The 14532-nt window shown below is 38.3% G+C and overlaps 1 protein-coding gene across 1 annotated transcript in view; it reads left to right on the plus strand.

Moving 5' to 3' along the window:
* Positions 1 to 14532, plus strand: part of MEI4 (meiotic double-stranded break formation protein 4) — an 85074-nt gene that overhangs the window by 10378 nt on the left and 60164 nt on the right. The window contains exon 3 of the mRNA XM_074922597.1: positions 12510 to 13069. Coding sequence (XP_074778698.1) covers positions 12510 to 13069 — 560 coding nt within the window. The remainder of the gene's footprint in view (positions 1 to 12509; positions 13070 to 14532) is intronic.

Genomic DNA, 14532 nt, shown 5'->3' on the forward strand with positions numbered 1-14532 from the left:
TGTTTATTATGACATATGATAAAATATTGTGAGTCTGATATTGCAGGATTCAGGAAAGCTGTTAGTTAAAGTAAATTTAAAAAAAAAAAAAAGAAAAAAAGAGAGCTTAAACAGCACTGTTTCTCTGACTTGTGCATGTGGAGTGAGTCATCCTCACACTGAGAGATCAGTTGCACAGGATGGACTTATAAATCAGGCAGTGGAGGATGTTTCCAGGCTCTGGGGAAATATTTTCTGAGGAGACGGAGGTCAAAACATTCTGGGCTGAAGGAGAGAGACAGCTGTTGAGAGGATCTCTAAAATCAAAATGTATAGCTAGTTGTTGAGATTTTTAGAAGGTTTCCTTATAGAGAACTGATGAGACTATACTGGAATGCTTTTGTACCGAAACAGTAGCTTCTTCATTCCCTTGTGAGAAGGTTTCTAGATTCTTTGACTGAGAGGGGGCATGTATTAGACTTTAGCTAGAAGCTCTAATGGTTTGTTGTTCATTTGGAATTTTTTTTGTAATAGACCTTTCTCTCAAGAAGTGATTTAATGACTATGCATACTTAGTTATTGTTTGTGTGTCTGTTCTCTGCAACCTGTTCCAAAGATGAAGTTTGTTTAAGAGTAAAAGTAACTTTCAAGCCACTGTTTGCCACAAGTGTCTTAATCTGTGATGAACTGATTGCATATGATGCATATGATCAGGAGAGATTTATTAACATCTAATGTCTGGAGAAGATTAAGCAGAACGTATCAAACACTAGAATTGAAATCAATTAATCTACAACTTCTGTGTTCCAAGTCTAACTTTTTAAAGATTCTGTACCCCAGGCTGTTGAACTGAGCAACACTGATACCTCATTTGCCAAAGTAAGCTCTTTTAGTTGCAAGATAGGCAGGGAAAAGCAACTGTCCCTGGATAATAACACCTTTTCCAAAGGATGTTAATTTTTGTTGCCTTAGTCACAATGACATTTGCTCACAGACCAAAGATGTGATGAAACTTACCTTATTTCAGATTTCTACAGCTGCACTAAATTTTCTGTGCTTTCTTCATTACCTGTACGGGGAAATAGCATGTTTACTCTAGAGTTTATGGTTCATTTGACCCATCACCATATTCACTAATATGGGTATGGTGAATTGTCCACAGAAGATATCGCACTCCATTCTGCTAACAGTAGGCTAACTGGCTTAGAAAAAGTTCCATGATTCCCAAATCACTTCAGTTAGCTGCTTTTCATAGGTAGCTCTCTTTATTTTTTTTTTATGGTCTCAGCAGCCTGTTCAAATATACCTTGGTTAGCTGACCAAGTCTCATTTTTCCATGAAGTCAAACTTTAATTTCAGTCTACCTTTAGCTAATGGAATCCTAAATAGTAGAGATGAGTATGTGGTGTCTATGATCCTTCTATATTCCTTCAGTTTCTCCAGGGTAGAAAACCACCAACCTACTAATTTGAAGGATTAGTGTGTAGTTGCTTTTCCTTTCAAATGTTTATTTGTATTTCTGATTACACTGTTGAAAACCTGTTAGACAGAAGACCTCTGGACATTTGAAATATCTATGGGAGTTCACTTTAGCCCCTCCCACATCACATGCTGTCCAAGAGGAGTAGGGCATAGTCTTCTCCTTCCGTTTCTTAACCACTTCGGTGTAAGAGAGCAAAAATATGTGGAAAATCTGAACTGTATCATAATTTCTATTTCTTCACACAGGTTTTTCTTAACATTGAAAGGACAGTTTGGAGCTCTTGGGGTCTAACTTTGAGGCAGCCATTTTTTGTGACATTTCTTTCTTTTGAATGAGTTTTTTTGTTGTGCTTTTTTTTTTTCCTTCTTACATCTTGGTATGACACGTGAAGTCTTCTGATAATGGATTTGAGCCATATGTTATTTTGGAAAAAAGATGTTCTTCATCAGACAGATGGAACTGCTGAGTGAGCATCCATGGTTACAGTTACATTGGAGACAAATGCTCAGTCTTCTGCTTTTGAGTAAAGAAAGATCCTTACTGATACCTGACAGGATATCTGTTGATGAGATTTATCCACTGTTCTGGTGATCAACAATGTATATTAATAACAGAATACCCATGGTTGACATATAAAGGAAGATGGTCATAGAAGCAAAGCCTACCCGAAATTGGGGCCACTCTGCCACTAACGACACCTACTCTGGGAAAAAAAGAATTTGTCTTGTGTGTTGTGCCAGTTTTGAGATTTTTCAAGCCCATGGAGATTAGAAGCTAAAGAGTGGCTACTGCTGAGATAAGGAGGCACAAGGAACTTGACTCTTAAGTTCAGAGGAAAAGTGGTATAAATGGTGTTCCATCCTGTTCACCTGAAGGCTCTTAGAGATCCATCAAGCCTTTGTAATGGTTTGCTGATGGTATATTGCCCAGGTTTGCTACCTAATAGCACACCAGAGAAATTCTCTTTAGGGCTGAGGGTAACTGGGCTTGTTCTCAGGGCCAGGTAATCTACAGATATCATGGATCCTTTTCCTCCTCCACTCGTTTCTCCAGCCTCATTTTTGGAGTTGGAGTTCTGCTTAAAACAATGAAATCTTTTAAAAGTATTAAAAGCCTCAGCTTTTATTTGGCTTTCTTGTATTCTGTTTAACAAGTCTATAGATGCAAAAATCCACCACCAGAAAAATCTCTTGCATTAAGGATCAGATACTGCATTTGGGTCTACTGCTGCCTATTGATAGCTGAGGAGTTTGAGTCCTTCAGCCAAGGTTTGCTTTGCAACTGTCTTTCCTGTTCTGTATTCTGAACGTGAGAGCTTTTCTCTCCCACCTGCTGTTGGTAATAATAATAGTAGGTCTTTCGGAGGATTCAGGAATGATTAGAGGCTGCTCATGGAGTTTTATTTCCCTGATGTGAGAAATTTGTAAGCCCTTTGAAGCTGTGATGCCTGTTTTCCTTATTCATATGAAGTTGCACACAGTGCAACAGGCTTGGGGAGGAGTGGCTGGAGAGCTGCCAGTCAGAGAGGGGCCTGGGGGTGTTGATTGGCAGCCAACTGAACAGGAGCCAGCAGTGTGCCCAGGGGGACAAGAAAAGGCCAATGGCATCCTGCCTTTTGTCAGCAATAGCGTGGCCAGCAGGGACAGGGAAGGGATCTGACCCCTGTACTCGGCACTGGTGAGGCCGCACCTCGATTGCTGTGTTCAGTTTTGGGCCCCTCACTACAAAAAGGACATTGAATGACTCGAGCGTGTCCAGAGAAGGGCAACGAAGCTGGTGCAGGGTCTGGAGCACAGGTCGTACGAGGAGCGGCTGAGGGAACTGGGGGTGTTGAGTCTGGAGAAGAGGAGGCTGAGGGGAGACCTCATCGCCCTCTACAGCTCCCTGAAAGGAGGTTGCAGAGAGCTGGGGGTGAGTCTTTTTAATAAGCAATAGGTCAAGAGGGAATGGCCTCCAGTTGCACCAGGGAAGGTTTAGACTAGATGTCAGGAAGTATTTCTTTCCAGAATGGGTTGTTAGGTGTTGGAATGGACTGCCCAGGGCAGTGGTGGAGTCCCCATCCCTGGAGGTGTTTTAAGAGTAGGGTTGACATAGCGCTGAAGGATATGGTGTAGTTGGGAACTGTCAGTGCTAGGTTAACGGTTGGACTGGATGATCTTCGAGGTCCTTTCCAACTTAGATGATTCTGTGATTCTGTGGATGCACAGGCACATGAAAGAGAAAGAACAAAGTATCCATTTTTAAAGATATGTTGTCTAAATTATTTTTGTCCCTCCTGGCTAGTTCTTTGTCCTCAGAGACCCTAAGAAAGTTTGGGGTTCCTTGCTGAAGGGGAAGAGCATGCACTGCTACAGGTAGTATGGGTTATTACAGTTTAATGTGTTATTTATAAAATTGCCATGGTATATATTCACTGACTGCTGTGTCTGGAAGTTCTTTATTTGACTTAATGAGCAGCTGTCTTTCTGAATACAAAGACACTGGTATTCCTTTCACATGGTGGTGCTTTTGGTTGTATGTCAGCCATCCAAGGAGAAGCAAATCTTTCTGTAATTGCCTGTTTGTTGTTTTTCACGTTGACGGTATTGTCCTGAGAACTATGCTCATGGGTAGAAAAAAGTCAGATTTCATATTAATCAAAGTTTCTTGCCCTTCTTTGATTCAGATTGAAATTTCACAGAAAGGAGAAGAAAAACTCCTTGGTGTTATTCCAAGAATAAGAATATAAAATATTTGAGCATTCTGTTGTCCCTTTGCTTTGGAGCTACATGTAAAGACAAAGCGTATTACAAAGCATTGATGAATTGATAAATTCATGGATTGAAGCACCTGTCCTCCAAAATAAATTCCTTAGCTGTTACCAGCTTGTCAAATCAACAATTATATTGTTGCTTGGCAGCCTCTGTTAAAGAGATCTGAAAAGCCTGCAGCTGTTACCCCAAGCTAAAAAGGCATAAATGTGATATTCTACACTTTTTTGCAAACATGTATTTTAGGAATGACGATTTAGAGGATAGATGTTTATTGCCTTGGTTGCTTTAGGCTGATACTCTTGAAGGGTTCCAAATCAGTTATCCAGATTATTTTTACAAAACTTGTATCGAGTATGTATTCTGTCTTCCTTAGCTTCACCTTCAATCTTGGTTCACTTTCTTCCCTTCTTATGCAGTGGATAAGAATTTACTGAACTGCTTGTCTTTCTAAGTAAAAAAAACCAAACAAACACCAGATTCTCTTCCCCTCCTCCCCTTTTTCAGAATTAGTTTATTCTTCCTTTTATAGATCATTTACAGTAGAACTTCATCTGCCATGCCCTGAAGTCCCCTCCTGCGTTCTTAGCCTCCATAGTAGCATATGGCTGCCAGCCCACCCTACCACAGTGTGTCAGTGTGTTTAGGGAGATGCTGAACTCTGAGTCAAAATGTAATTAATGTGAATGTCTGATTTTTTTAAACTGTCCTGAGGCTGTGTTTGACTTTTCAGGATACTGTCCCCTAAATTCTGCTTCCTATGTCAAGACATTTCAAGCAACCCGTATCTCTGTAGGGACTAAGAGCCAGAGACAAAAAGGTTATTCTATCTCTTGCATCACTCCTTAACTTGGTGTGTTTCTTGACACATATAGTTGTACATGTGGAAAAAGGGAGCAGTTTCCTTTGTAGATTAGCGTGAATGAAGACATTCAGTCTCCTTTCTTCTTGCTGGAAGCTCAGATTTGCTGCAAAAGCAGAAGCATATAGAATTGGAATCAATCAGCTCATCAGCTGAAGTGAAACTGATTCTAAATGATACACAACTCCAGTTTACCATCGGCCTTGTTTTGGGCTGCAGAATTCAGCCACCTCTTCCCTTTCCACTTCCCTGTAAGTCATGGCTTGGGTGTTTCTTCCTCAGCAGTGAGAGGCAGAAACTCTGGGTGCTCAGCTTAAAGCCCCAGCAATTCCTTGGTAGGCAGAGAAGGGATAAGTCCTGCTTTGATGAGAGCAGGAAGAGTGATAACCAGTCAAAACCCTTTCTGAATAATTTGATTTCAAACCTCTGAAAGGGCAAAACTCTCCACTGTGACTTAAATGATGTTTCCTCTGTTTGCTTACATTAAAAGTAGTGGTGGGAGAACGTAATTGATAATAGGGTTTTTTTAAGCTCATTTTCAAAGAGAAACCAGTCAGATGAATTCAGAAACATACACAGATTCCCTAGTGAATATGTTATCTGCAGCCTCATAAAGGAATCTTCCTTGTTAGTGGAGGGAGCAGCAGTCCAGATCAGACTGAATAATAATGATAAAAATGTATTAGTCTATTAGGAGAAATTACTTCCCTCCCCAGAAAGAAGACACAATGGTCTGAAATGTTTACAGCTGCCCTGAATAGTACTTAGCAAAGATTTTAGTTCCTATGGCATGGTAGTAAGATAGAGGAATATAGACTAGAATTTCCAAGTTACCACGAGGTAAAGGCTGTTTCCTCAGGTCAGTATATTTGAATAAGCTGCTGTTACAGATTACTATATCCTGTCACTGCTTTTTCCCCCCTGGTATTTGGCAGGATGCAAGGAATTAAAAGAACAACAGTTGGAGAGGAATTGTCAGCCTCTGAGGAGTATTTCTAGTGGCTTTCTTTTTCTAGCTTCCTTTTTCCAAGGTGAGAGGGTTCTCCACTGGGCAGCAGTCAATGCTTAGTTTGATATCGCCATGGAAAACAGATCTTAGTTATTTTGTCTGGTGCTTAGGGATGTGATGTTTCTGTGTAAAGAGATTCTTCCTCCCTCTCTCTGTGTCCTGTGTTGTGCCCTACCCAAAAAGGTGTCCTTCTCGCCATACATCCATAAGGGCAGCCCAGTCTATCTGTGTCATCTTGGCATTTTCTCTAAGGCATGATGGTGTCAGACAGACAGTACTCCAAAAATGAACTATCATTTGACATCTTAAGTGTGTTAGTGTACTCCCATGTTTCTACTGGTGGTCCTAATGCAAGTAGGCAGTGTTACAAGTGATGTCTTACAACCTAAAAGTTAGTTTGTTTTCTAGGAGGGGAGCAGGAAGTTGAAGACAGATACGTGAGATGACAAAAATTAAGTTGAAATGTGTTTAGCACAGATTTATGGGAATATGACTCTTGGAATAATATGATGAGATAAATCTATTCCCCATAATTGTAGTGACACAACGGGGAACTTTATGAAAGCTGAGCCCTTTCAGGATAATTAAATAAGTTAATTTGCAATCTGGAAGAAGCACCAGCTGGAGTGTAATGATTCATTGAAATCTCAGAGTACTTCTCCTCACATGGATAACAGGTCTGTTTTGGTTGTGGAAACTTTCTCCCTTTGAAAGCAGATGCTGTCTATCTTATCAGATGGCACTGCTACAGCTGTTCTAAGCACATACTTGGGTCAAAGAAACCCAAGAAACATCCTTTTCTTTCCAGATTTCTGTATAAGGAACCCATTCAGAGGCAAGAACAACCCAATTGTCCCACCAAGAGAAAGGGTTTGTTGTTATTTTATAAATTCCCTTTATAGATCAAGTTCCTGATAAGATGCATAGTGATCATAAAAGCAAATGAAATTCATAGTTTAGTGTAGATTCATTTCCTTTCTTCCGGGTAACAGAATGATAGTTTTGGGGAAAACTGAATGTATATGGTAACAGGATGTGTGGTCATGGCAATAAGGATTCGCTTGCTGGTACGTCTCCTGTGGGAAGCTAAGGATCAGTCATTTTTTTTCTCTCGAAACAAAGAATCACAGAATGGCAGGTTGGAAGGGATCACTGGAGGTCATCTTGCCTAACTCCCTTATCAAGCGGAGCCACCATGGACCATGTCCAGACAGCCTTTGAGTATCTCTGAGAATGGAGACTGCACTACCTCTTTGGGCAGCCTTAACCTAGATCTTTGTGGGTTTCTGGATATATAATCAAAAAAGCAATATTTATACCATGTTGTAATCAAAAAAAAGAGATGTTTTTAGGAATGCACACTCTAGCTGATTTCTTAGGGAATCCACCTCATTTTAGCCTTCAGCTCATTACAGTTGCACCCAGATCGTTGCTGTCTGCACTGGCTGGTATGTCTTGTCTCTTAGTGAAGCTCAGTTTGTTTACTGATGCAAAGCTTTTTCAATAAGACATAGTACTTCCAGTTCAGTACTACCAGTGCACACAGGTAGTCTTCATAGGTAATGTTAATTCATTTAATATCTTCAAATGTCCCCTATCTAGCTTAGAACTCAAATGTCAGTCATCTCATTGAGACGGCAAATATTGCAAAGCATGTGTTAGATTTTTTTTGTCTTGCTTGATGAGCATTAACTGACCCAAATCTGTATGTTCATCACTTGATTATTGATCTTTCCGTATCTTTACTGCAAGTATTTATTTGACTTGAACTAAAAAAGATTTGTGCTGTCTTCTGCAGAAGTCTCCTAAGAATGAATGTTTATATCCTCAAAATCTTTCTTGGTTCTTACTGAATTCCAAACGTTTATATACTTTATGTAAGCAAAATCCCTATCAAATTGAAGTATATGCTTCTAAACCTTTCAAGAAGCATTTAAATCCTGGCATTGAACAAAATTTGAGAGTTTTAGGTACTCAGTCCTATATTCATTTCTGTGAAATTACTGCTAAATGAGACAAAGCATGTCAGCATGAAACACCTTATCTTTAAATAGAAGATATTTCTTTTCCAAGCTGGTTATAAAAGAAGAATGGAAATGCAGAAGCAAAGTGTGGGTTACATGGCTTCTAAAATGTCTTCATTTGAAGAATCCTGGAAGCTTTTCATTGTTTTTTCATTATTATTTCAAAATGTTCAAATATGTGAGACAATATTTCTTTGCTTTGATATATACAGAAGTTTGGCTTACTTCCAGATCAGGACAGAACGGTGTGCTAAAGACATAGCAGTTCATGAGGGAGAAGAGTGAGTTGATTTTTTTTCAAGCAACCAGCTTGGTTATTAATGAAAACAGCAGAATAGAGAGAGGCTTACACGTGAAGAAAAGGTTAAAAAAAGCAGTTAATATGTGTGAGGAAATTTATTTTTTTTAAGAAGAGAATAAACTTGATTAATCGTTCATGGGAAGTGAACGTCTGACAAACAAATCAATAAAGATTAAATGAAGAATAACAGAGTCCTGAAAAATGCATAAGTGGAGAAGTGAACACAGTAGGAAAAATTATGAATAATTTCACATATGTTTTCATTTCCTTTTAGTAGTTATTGACTGAACACCTACTTGGAAAGCAGAATGCAGCATCTTCTAAGATTGCCTCATTTTTAATTTTCTTTTTTTCTTTTGGAAGTGGAACTGAACCTATCAATTGTAACTGAGTTTTAAGAGAGCTTTACATGTCTGACATCACTGGTTTTGATTTTCAGGTGATAATCCGTGCGTGTACTCGCAAAGTGAGAGAATCTAAACAATGCCTTATGCTTGAAAATGAAGTAAATTTTTCCTTGCAGAATTCAAATAATCTCTTCACATTGTTTCTTACATCTGCCACTTTCAAGCCCATTTTCTGTTCTACAATCCCTGTTGGTGGTGTAGCTGCAAGTATATCAAGTTTTTCAGAAGACTTGAAGGTCATTTTATGATTCCACAACAATTTCATCAGTTGGGGACCCTTGTTGGGGACCCTTTTTAAATTTTGAACTACATATAGCATGTGGCCTTCTCCATTCAAACACTGTCTGGTCTGTGGCAGCTAGTAGTGCAGGTGTCTGAGAAAGCATCTTCCACTACCCCTGCTCCCACTACATGGATATTACAGATGCTGCCTCTCTTAGGCTGTGTTGGGTAGGACCAGGAGCTGGGTCATTCCCGTGTCTCTTCACAGCTCTGAGAATCCTTATGACCATACTGCTTGCAACAGGCACTTGGGAGACAAAAGGTTTTTTCCTGTCCTGATGAAGAAACTGGATCTTCCTCCTCCCTTTCTTGTCCCTGAACTGAGTCTGTATTAAGGTAGCTATTCAGAAGTGACAGAATTCATCTGGGAGATGGGGTGTTTTGAGACTGGTGTTTGCCAGAGCTCTGCTTCCTCAGGACTAGCTGAAGACTCCACACTCTCTAATCATAAGACTGATTGGCATCTCACTCCCCTGATAAAAGCCTCTGTGTTCTGTGGTCCCACAGCAGTATCTGCATTTGAGTTCTGCTTCACCGAAGTGCCTACAAACCTTGCTTCCATACTATACACAGTATGCAAGTCTCTCCCTTATGCCGTGAATGACTGCTGCTTTTCAGGTCAGACACTTTCCACGGTGATGGGTGTGTGCAGAGGGATGCAGATTCTTCAGCCTTTGCACCACAAGGCTGTTCTTGTGACTATCTTGCTTTGTTTGGGGAGCACACAATTCTGATTTTCAGCTCAGGATCTTAATGTAGTACGGAACTAAAGTCCTAAATAGGAATTAAGAGTTTAAATATTTCCTGAATCTGATGTGACATATTTAGGAAGGCTGTAAAATTGCTGATGACCAGATATTTCATTACCTATATAAAGGCATTGTAAAATTTTGTGGTTAGTTTATCATGCACACTAAATTTTCGTATTTCTAGTTCCAGAATATTTACAGTCAAATGTTCCTGAAATTACTGTTTAAAGACTACTGTTAGTGTGAGATAGGCTTAATGCTGTTCCTTTTTTTTTTTTTTTTTGTACTTGATAACCACATGGTGTGAGCATCAAGATTGCTTTCTCACTTAAATAGGTAAGTACAAAGTGATTAGTTTACCTTCTTTCAAGAAATAAATGTTAAGTTGTTTCTAGACATTTTGAGGGAAATAATGACGATTTCCTGATAGGCAATTTATTTATTTTTTTAAAAGATAAATTCCACTTTCTCCCCACATACATAGAACATACAAATGACTGAACATTTTTAAAGCATTTTGTATTATTTGCTGAACTGGAAATACGCTGATATTGGGGACTTAGTATTACAGGGTTTTCGGGAAGCTCATCATGGGACAGGAGATTGATATCCTCGTAAGTAGGAACCTAAGCATAAATGCAACATTTTCTCCTACTGGTAGGAGATTTTCATTAAATATGCTACCTCTTTTATTTGGGGGCAGTCTTAAGTTTGGTTCCTATTGTTATTTGTGTATTATTTCTCCATTTTTCTTCTCTTTCCTTCTCCTTTCTTTCACCTCTGATATTTTTTTTTCTTTCAACAAGAGAATCAGTGAAGATACATATGTTTTATTGCATGTAGTTCTTGCTTTGCTTCTTTTGACTCCTGGCAATACATACTCATGAGCAATTTTCATGTTGCCCCATGGGATTAAGAACAGGAACAAAATATCCACATAGTGAAACTCACAGTAGATGAATTCCCTTAGAAGGGCTTATTTTCCAAACAGCACCAAAACCAGCTTTCAATTTTTTTCTTCTGGAATCTCTTTTGCTCAGAACCCGAGGGAGAGAAGACATGAAAGATTCATGCCTACTTTTGTTAGTCAGACCATGGGAAGTGTGCTTTGCTTCTTTGCTTGCTTTCCAAGTTTGGGTATGCAGGGCATTTGGGAACAGTGTTAATATATAAAATGCTAGGCTGGTCTTGCAAGCCCTGCTTCTCAAATGTTGGTTGATTTCCCTACAGTTCGCCCTTTCATTGTGAGTCAGTTAGTACCAATCTTGTTCAATTCTGAGTATGTCTGAATGTTAAAGGCATGAAACTCAACAATTAATAAATTTATTTGTTTATTACTACCAGTTTAGATCTTGGTAGTAGTACACTCATTGGATAATCTGGTATCTTTTCAGAGACTGAAGTAATGGTCAGAATTCAATTTGAAATTGTGTATTTAATGAAGTCTATATAGACTTTTTTGACTAGTGTTTTGTTAGTGTACAGAATAATGTAGATTGCTGCCTAGTGATGTTTTCTGTGTTAAAAATGCTTTTTTTTAACTTGCTATGAAGTACAACATTTATGTCCCATCAGACCAAACCATCTATAAAATCTTCTTATTCATTTAAGAATACAAACACAGAGGAGTGTTTTGGATCCTTGTGGAAAATATGAACAGTATATGCATGTTTTTTAAGAGTGAGAAGCAGTTTGTGGCTGTGCCCCAGGAAGCAGGGTACCACTAGGAGTTGATCAGATGGGGTTCTAGCCTTACTTCAAGGCACTGCAATACTTACCTGTGTTCATCTTGCACTTCACTGCAATAATTTCTTGCTTGTTTTGACTGTAAACTTTTGGCATAGGTAGAGTGTAGCACAGAAGGAGTCTGCTGTCACCTAGTACTGAGTTTATACCCAGAGGCGCTGACTTAAATGTATCTAATGTGTGAAATAGGATGAAGGGATTCTATAGTGGTGTCCAAAAATAATTTAATACAGAAGGCATACATTGCATTCACATTAATGTAGTTTGCGTGTCTTTGAAGCAGATGGTATGAGATAGATGGTCACTGGAGAAATTTTTGATTCAGAATGTTTTTCTTTCTTAAATAATAAAAAACTCATGTGTAATGTTCTGTTCAACTTTGACTCTGTTAGAATTCCTTACCAGACCTGGGCAGAAAGAGTACACGTAAAGGAGATGATCTTATTTGATGCAGTTATAGTAACAGACCTTCACTGTCTTTAAAAAGCACTCTTGAGTTATTGAGAAGCAAAGTAGTGAAAATTTTGGGGGAGGAAAAAATTTACATGCATTTCCTTTCCTAGGAATTAATGGGTGTATAGATGTACACTTAATTTTTCAAGTGATGTCCACTTAGATTATATATGTGAAAATTTAAGACTATCAGGAATTTTAAACTCAAAATTACTGTTCATGCTCCCATGAGCATAAAACATCTTGTTCACAAATTGACACTACCTTCTGAAAGTTTTTACTTCAATTAAAAATGTCATCTTCTCCCACAGCTGAATTCTAATCATGGGAAGTTCTTGGAGAGCAAACATACATGTGTATTATGTGATTTTTGTGTGGAAGCAGAAGGACAAAGGATATATGACACGCTCCATAAGCATGTATTTAAGTATTACACAAATATAACTTTCACATTTGTGTTTCAGGAAAACCAGATGCCTCTGCTGAAACTCTTCTGGATCAGGAGTGTATAAACCCTGTGAGTTACTCAAGCCAGCTAGAAGACTCTGGATGTGATGTCTCTAATGACTGTGCATTCAGTTCTTTAGGCATAGACTCCGATTTTCACCAATCTGAGCATAATATTGACCCTTCTAAACATTGGTTGGAAACAATTTCCCCATTGAATCTTTGCTGTACTAGCAAGGAGGAATCCCTGACTGCTCCAGTGCAGTTTTTGCAACATCTGCTTGAAATAAGAAAACTATCAGAAGGAGGAATTCTTCAAGCAGACTTCACAGAGCTTGAGAACGATCCTTTCACCATATGTAATTCAGTGTCTCAGTTGCTTGATGGACTGACTGTTTTTTACAAGAGTCCTAAATTTCCAGTTTCAAATGTTCTTACTGAAGCAGTTTGTGTTTTGATCAGTTTAATAACTGATACTAAATTATCTAATCATGTTTTGAAGAAGTGTTTCAAGAAGCTGGAAGAATTTAAGAAAAATCTAATTCAGATTATTTTAAGAAACAGCAGTGTCAACAGGGTAAGTTTAAAACATATTCCATCTTCCCTATATCATTTCAGTATACTGTAATGCTCTTGTGATTCTATGTTTTTATTGTTAGTTTGTCTTGTTATATTTTTAAGAATACTTTCAGAGATACTTGTGCTTGTTCTTTTTTTGTGATATGGACAATAAATGTTCTAAAACATTTGAAAAAGTTCTTTCTCATGAATGCAAGTTCTTCTAGTCTATTCCTGATTATAGGACTTTTTAAAGCTATAAAAATGTAGATTGAAACAACTCTATAGAAAATATGAGAGAAAATCATATTGTTTCTCTTGCTATATGAAGATATACTGTACATATTCACAAAGTAATGACTATAAATTTTTTTATTCTTTCTTGTGCACCTAGATTAAATAGGTTGATTTGCTTCAGAAGATCTCTGTCACTCTAGACATTTACAAATTTTGTGTTGAAAGTAAATTGGCAAATGAGTGAAAAATTCAGAAATAGCATGTCCCCAGCACAAACAGCAAATAGGACTGAATTGCGTTTTGTTTGTATTCATCATTCTTCATTGTTCCATGCATCATCTTGTTAGTTTCCTCATTCAGCTGAAATATCTAGTCTGTCTTTACAAGACTTCCTGTAAGTAATAAATTCCATTGTCTGTCTTAGGATTTTTCGTTTTCCTTCTGTCTTTTAGAGTAACTTGGAACGGACATGATGGTGGAATTGTTTGATGCTTAGATGTACCAATTTAGTGTCCACATGTATGTAGTTACACTGTCATGATAGTAAATGAAGATTGTATCGCTATAATCCAGGGAACCTAAAGAATGCTGACCAGGTACTAGGTCCCTATTTTAGAATGCGCTCTAAAGCTGCCTTTAGGAAAATGAGAGCATAGACATCTGCTACGCCTGTGGACAGATGTATCCATTTGTCTTAATTTAAAATTAATCCCAGTGTGTATTAAATATTTACCTCAGAATGTAAATCTCAAATAAATATATTACCAAACTGGGGGGTGGGAAGCGGATGTGCCTGTATTTTGGTTAGAAAGCATTCAGAATGAAATCGCATATGGAAGCTTTCTCCCAGGACTAGGGCTTTGTGTCTCTCATACCAGGGTGCTTTCTATTTCAGTGTTGCCATGGTGTGATACTTAGTTTTTAATTAGAGGTGCCACTGAGCAGTGTTTTGAAAGGGTGTGGACATACATATAATTTGTGTAGTATCAGGGATAGTCATGCAGGTGTAACTCCGTTTATTTTTTTGAGTGATTATAGGATACAGAACAAAGAAAACTTGAGCAGGCATTCATTAAGGACTTCTTCATAGCTGCTGATGTCCAGTGTTTCCACCTGTTCCCCTCCTCTACCCAAATAGAAAGTTAATAAGTAATTAAAACAATTGTAATTGTAGGAGAGCAACCAAGAGGTTATCCAGAGAAGGATTACTTGCTGATTGTAGGAACCTGGTGAAACATAAGTGAG

The sequence above is a fragment of the Athene noctua genome, chromosome 1 (genome assembly GCF_965140245.1).
Source record: "Athene noctua chromosome 1, bAthNoc1.hap1.1, whole genome shotgun sequence".
NCBI lineage: Eukaryota > Metazoa > Chordata > Aves > Strigiformes > Strigidae > Athene > Athene noctua.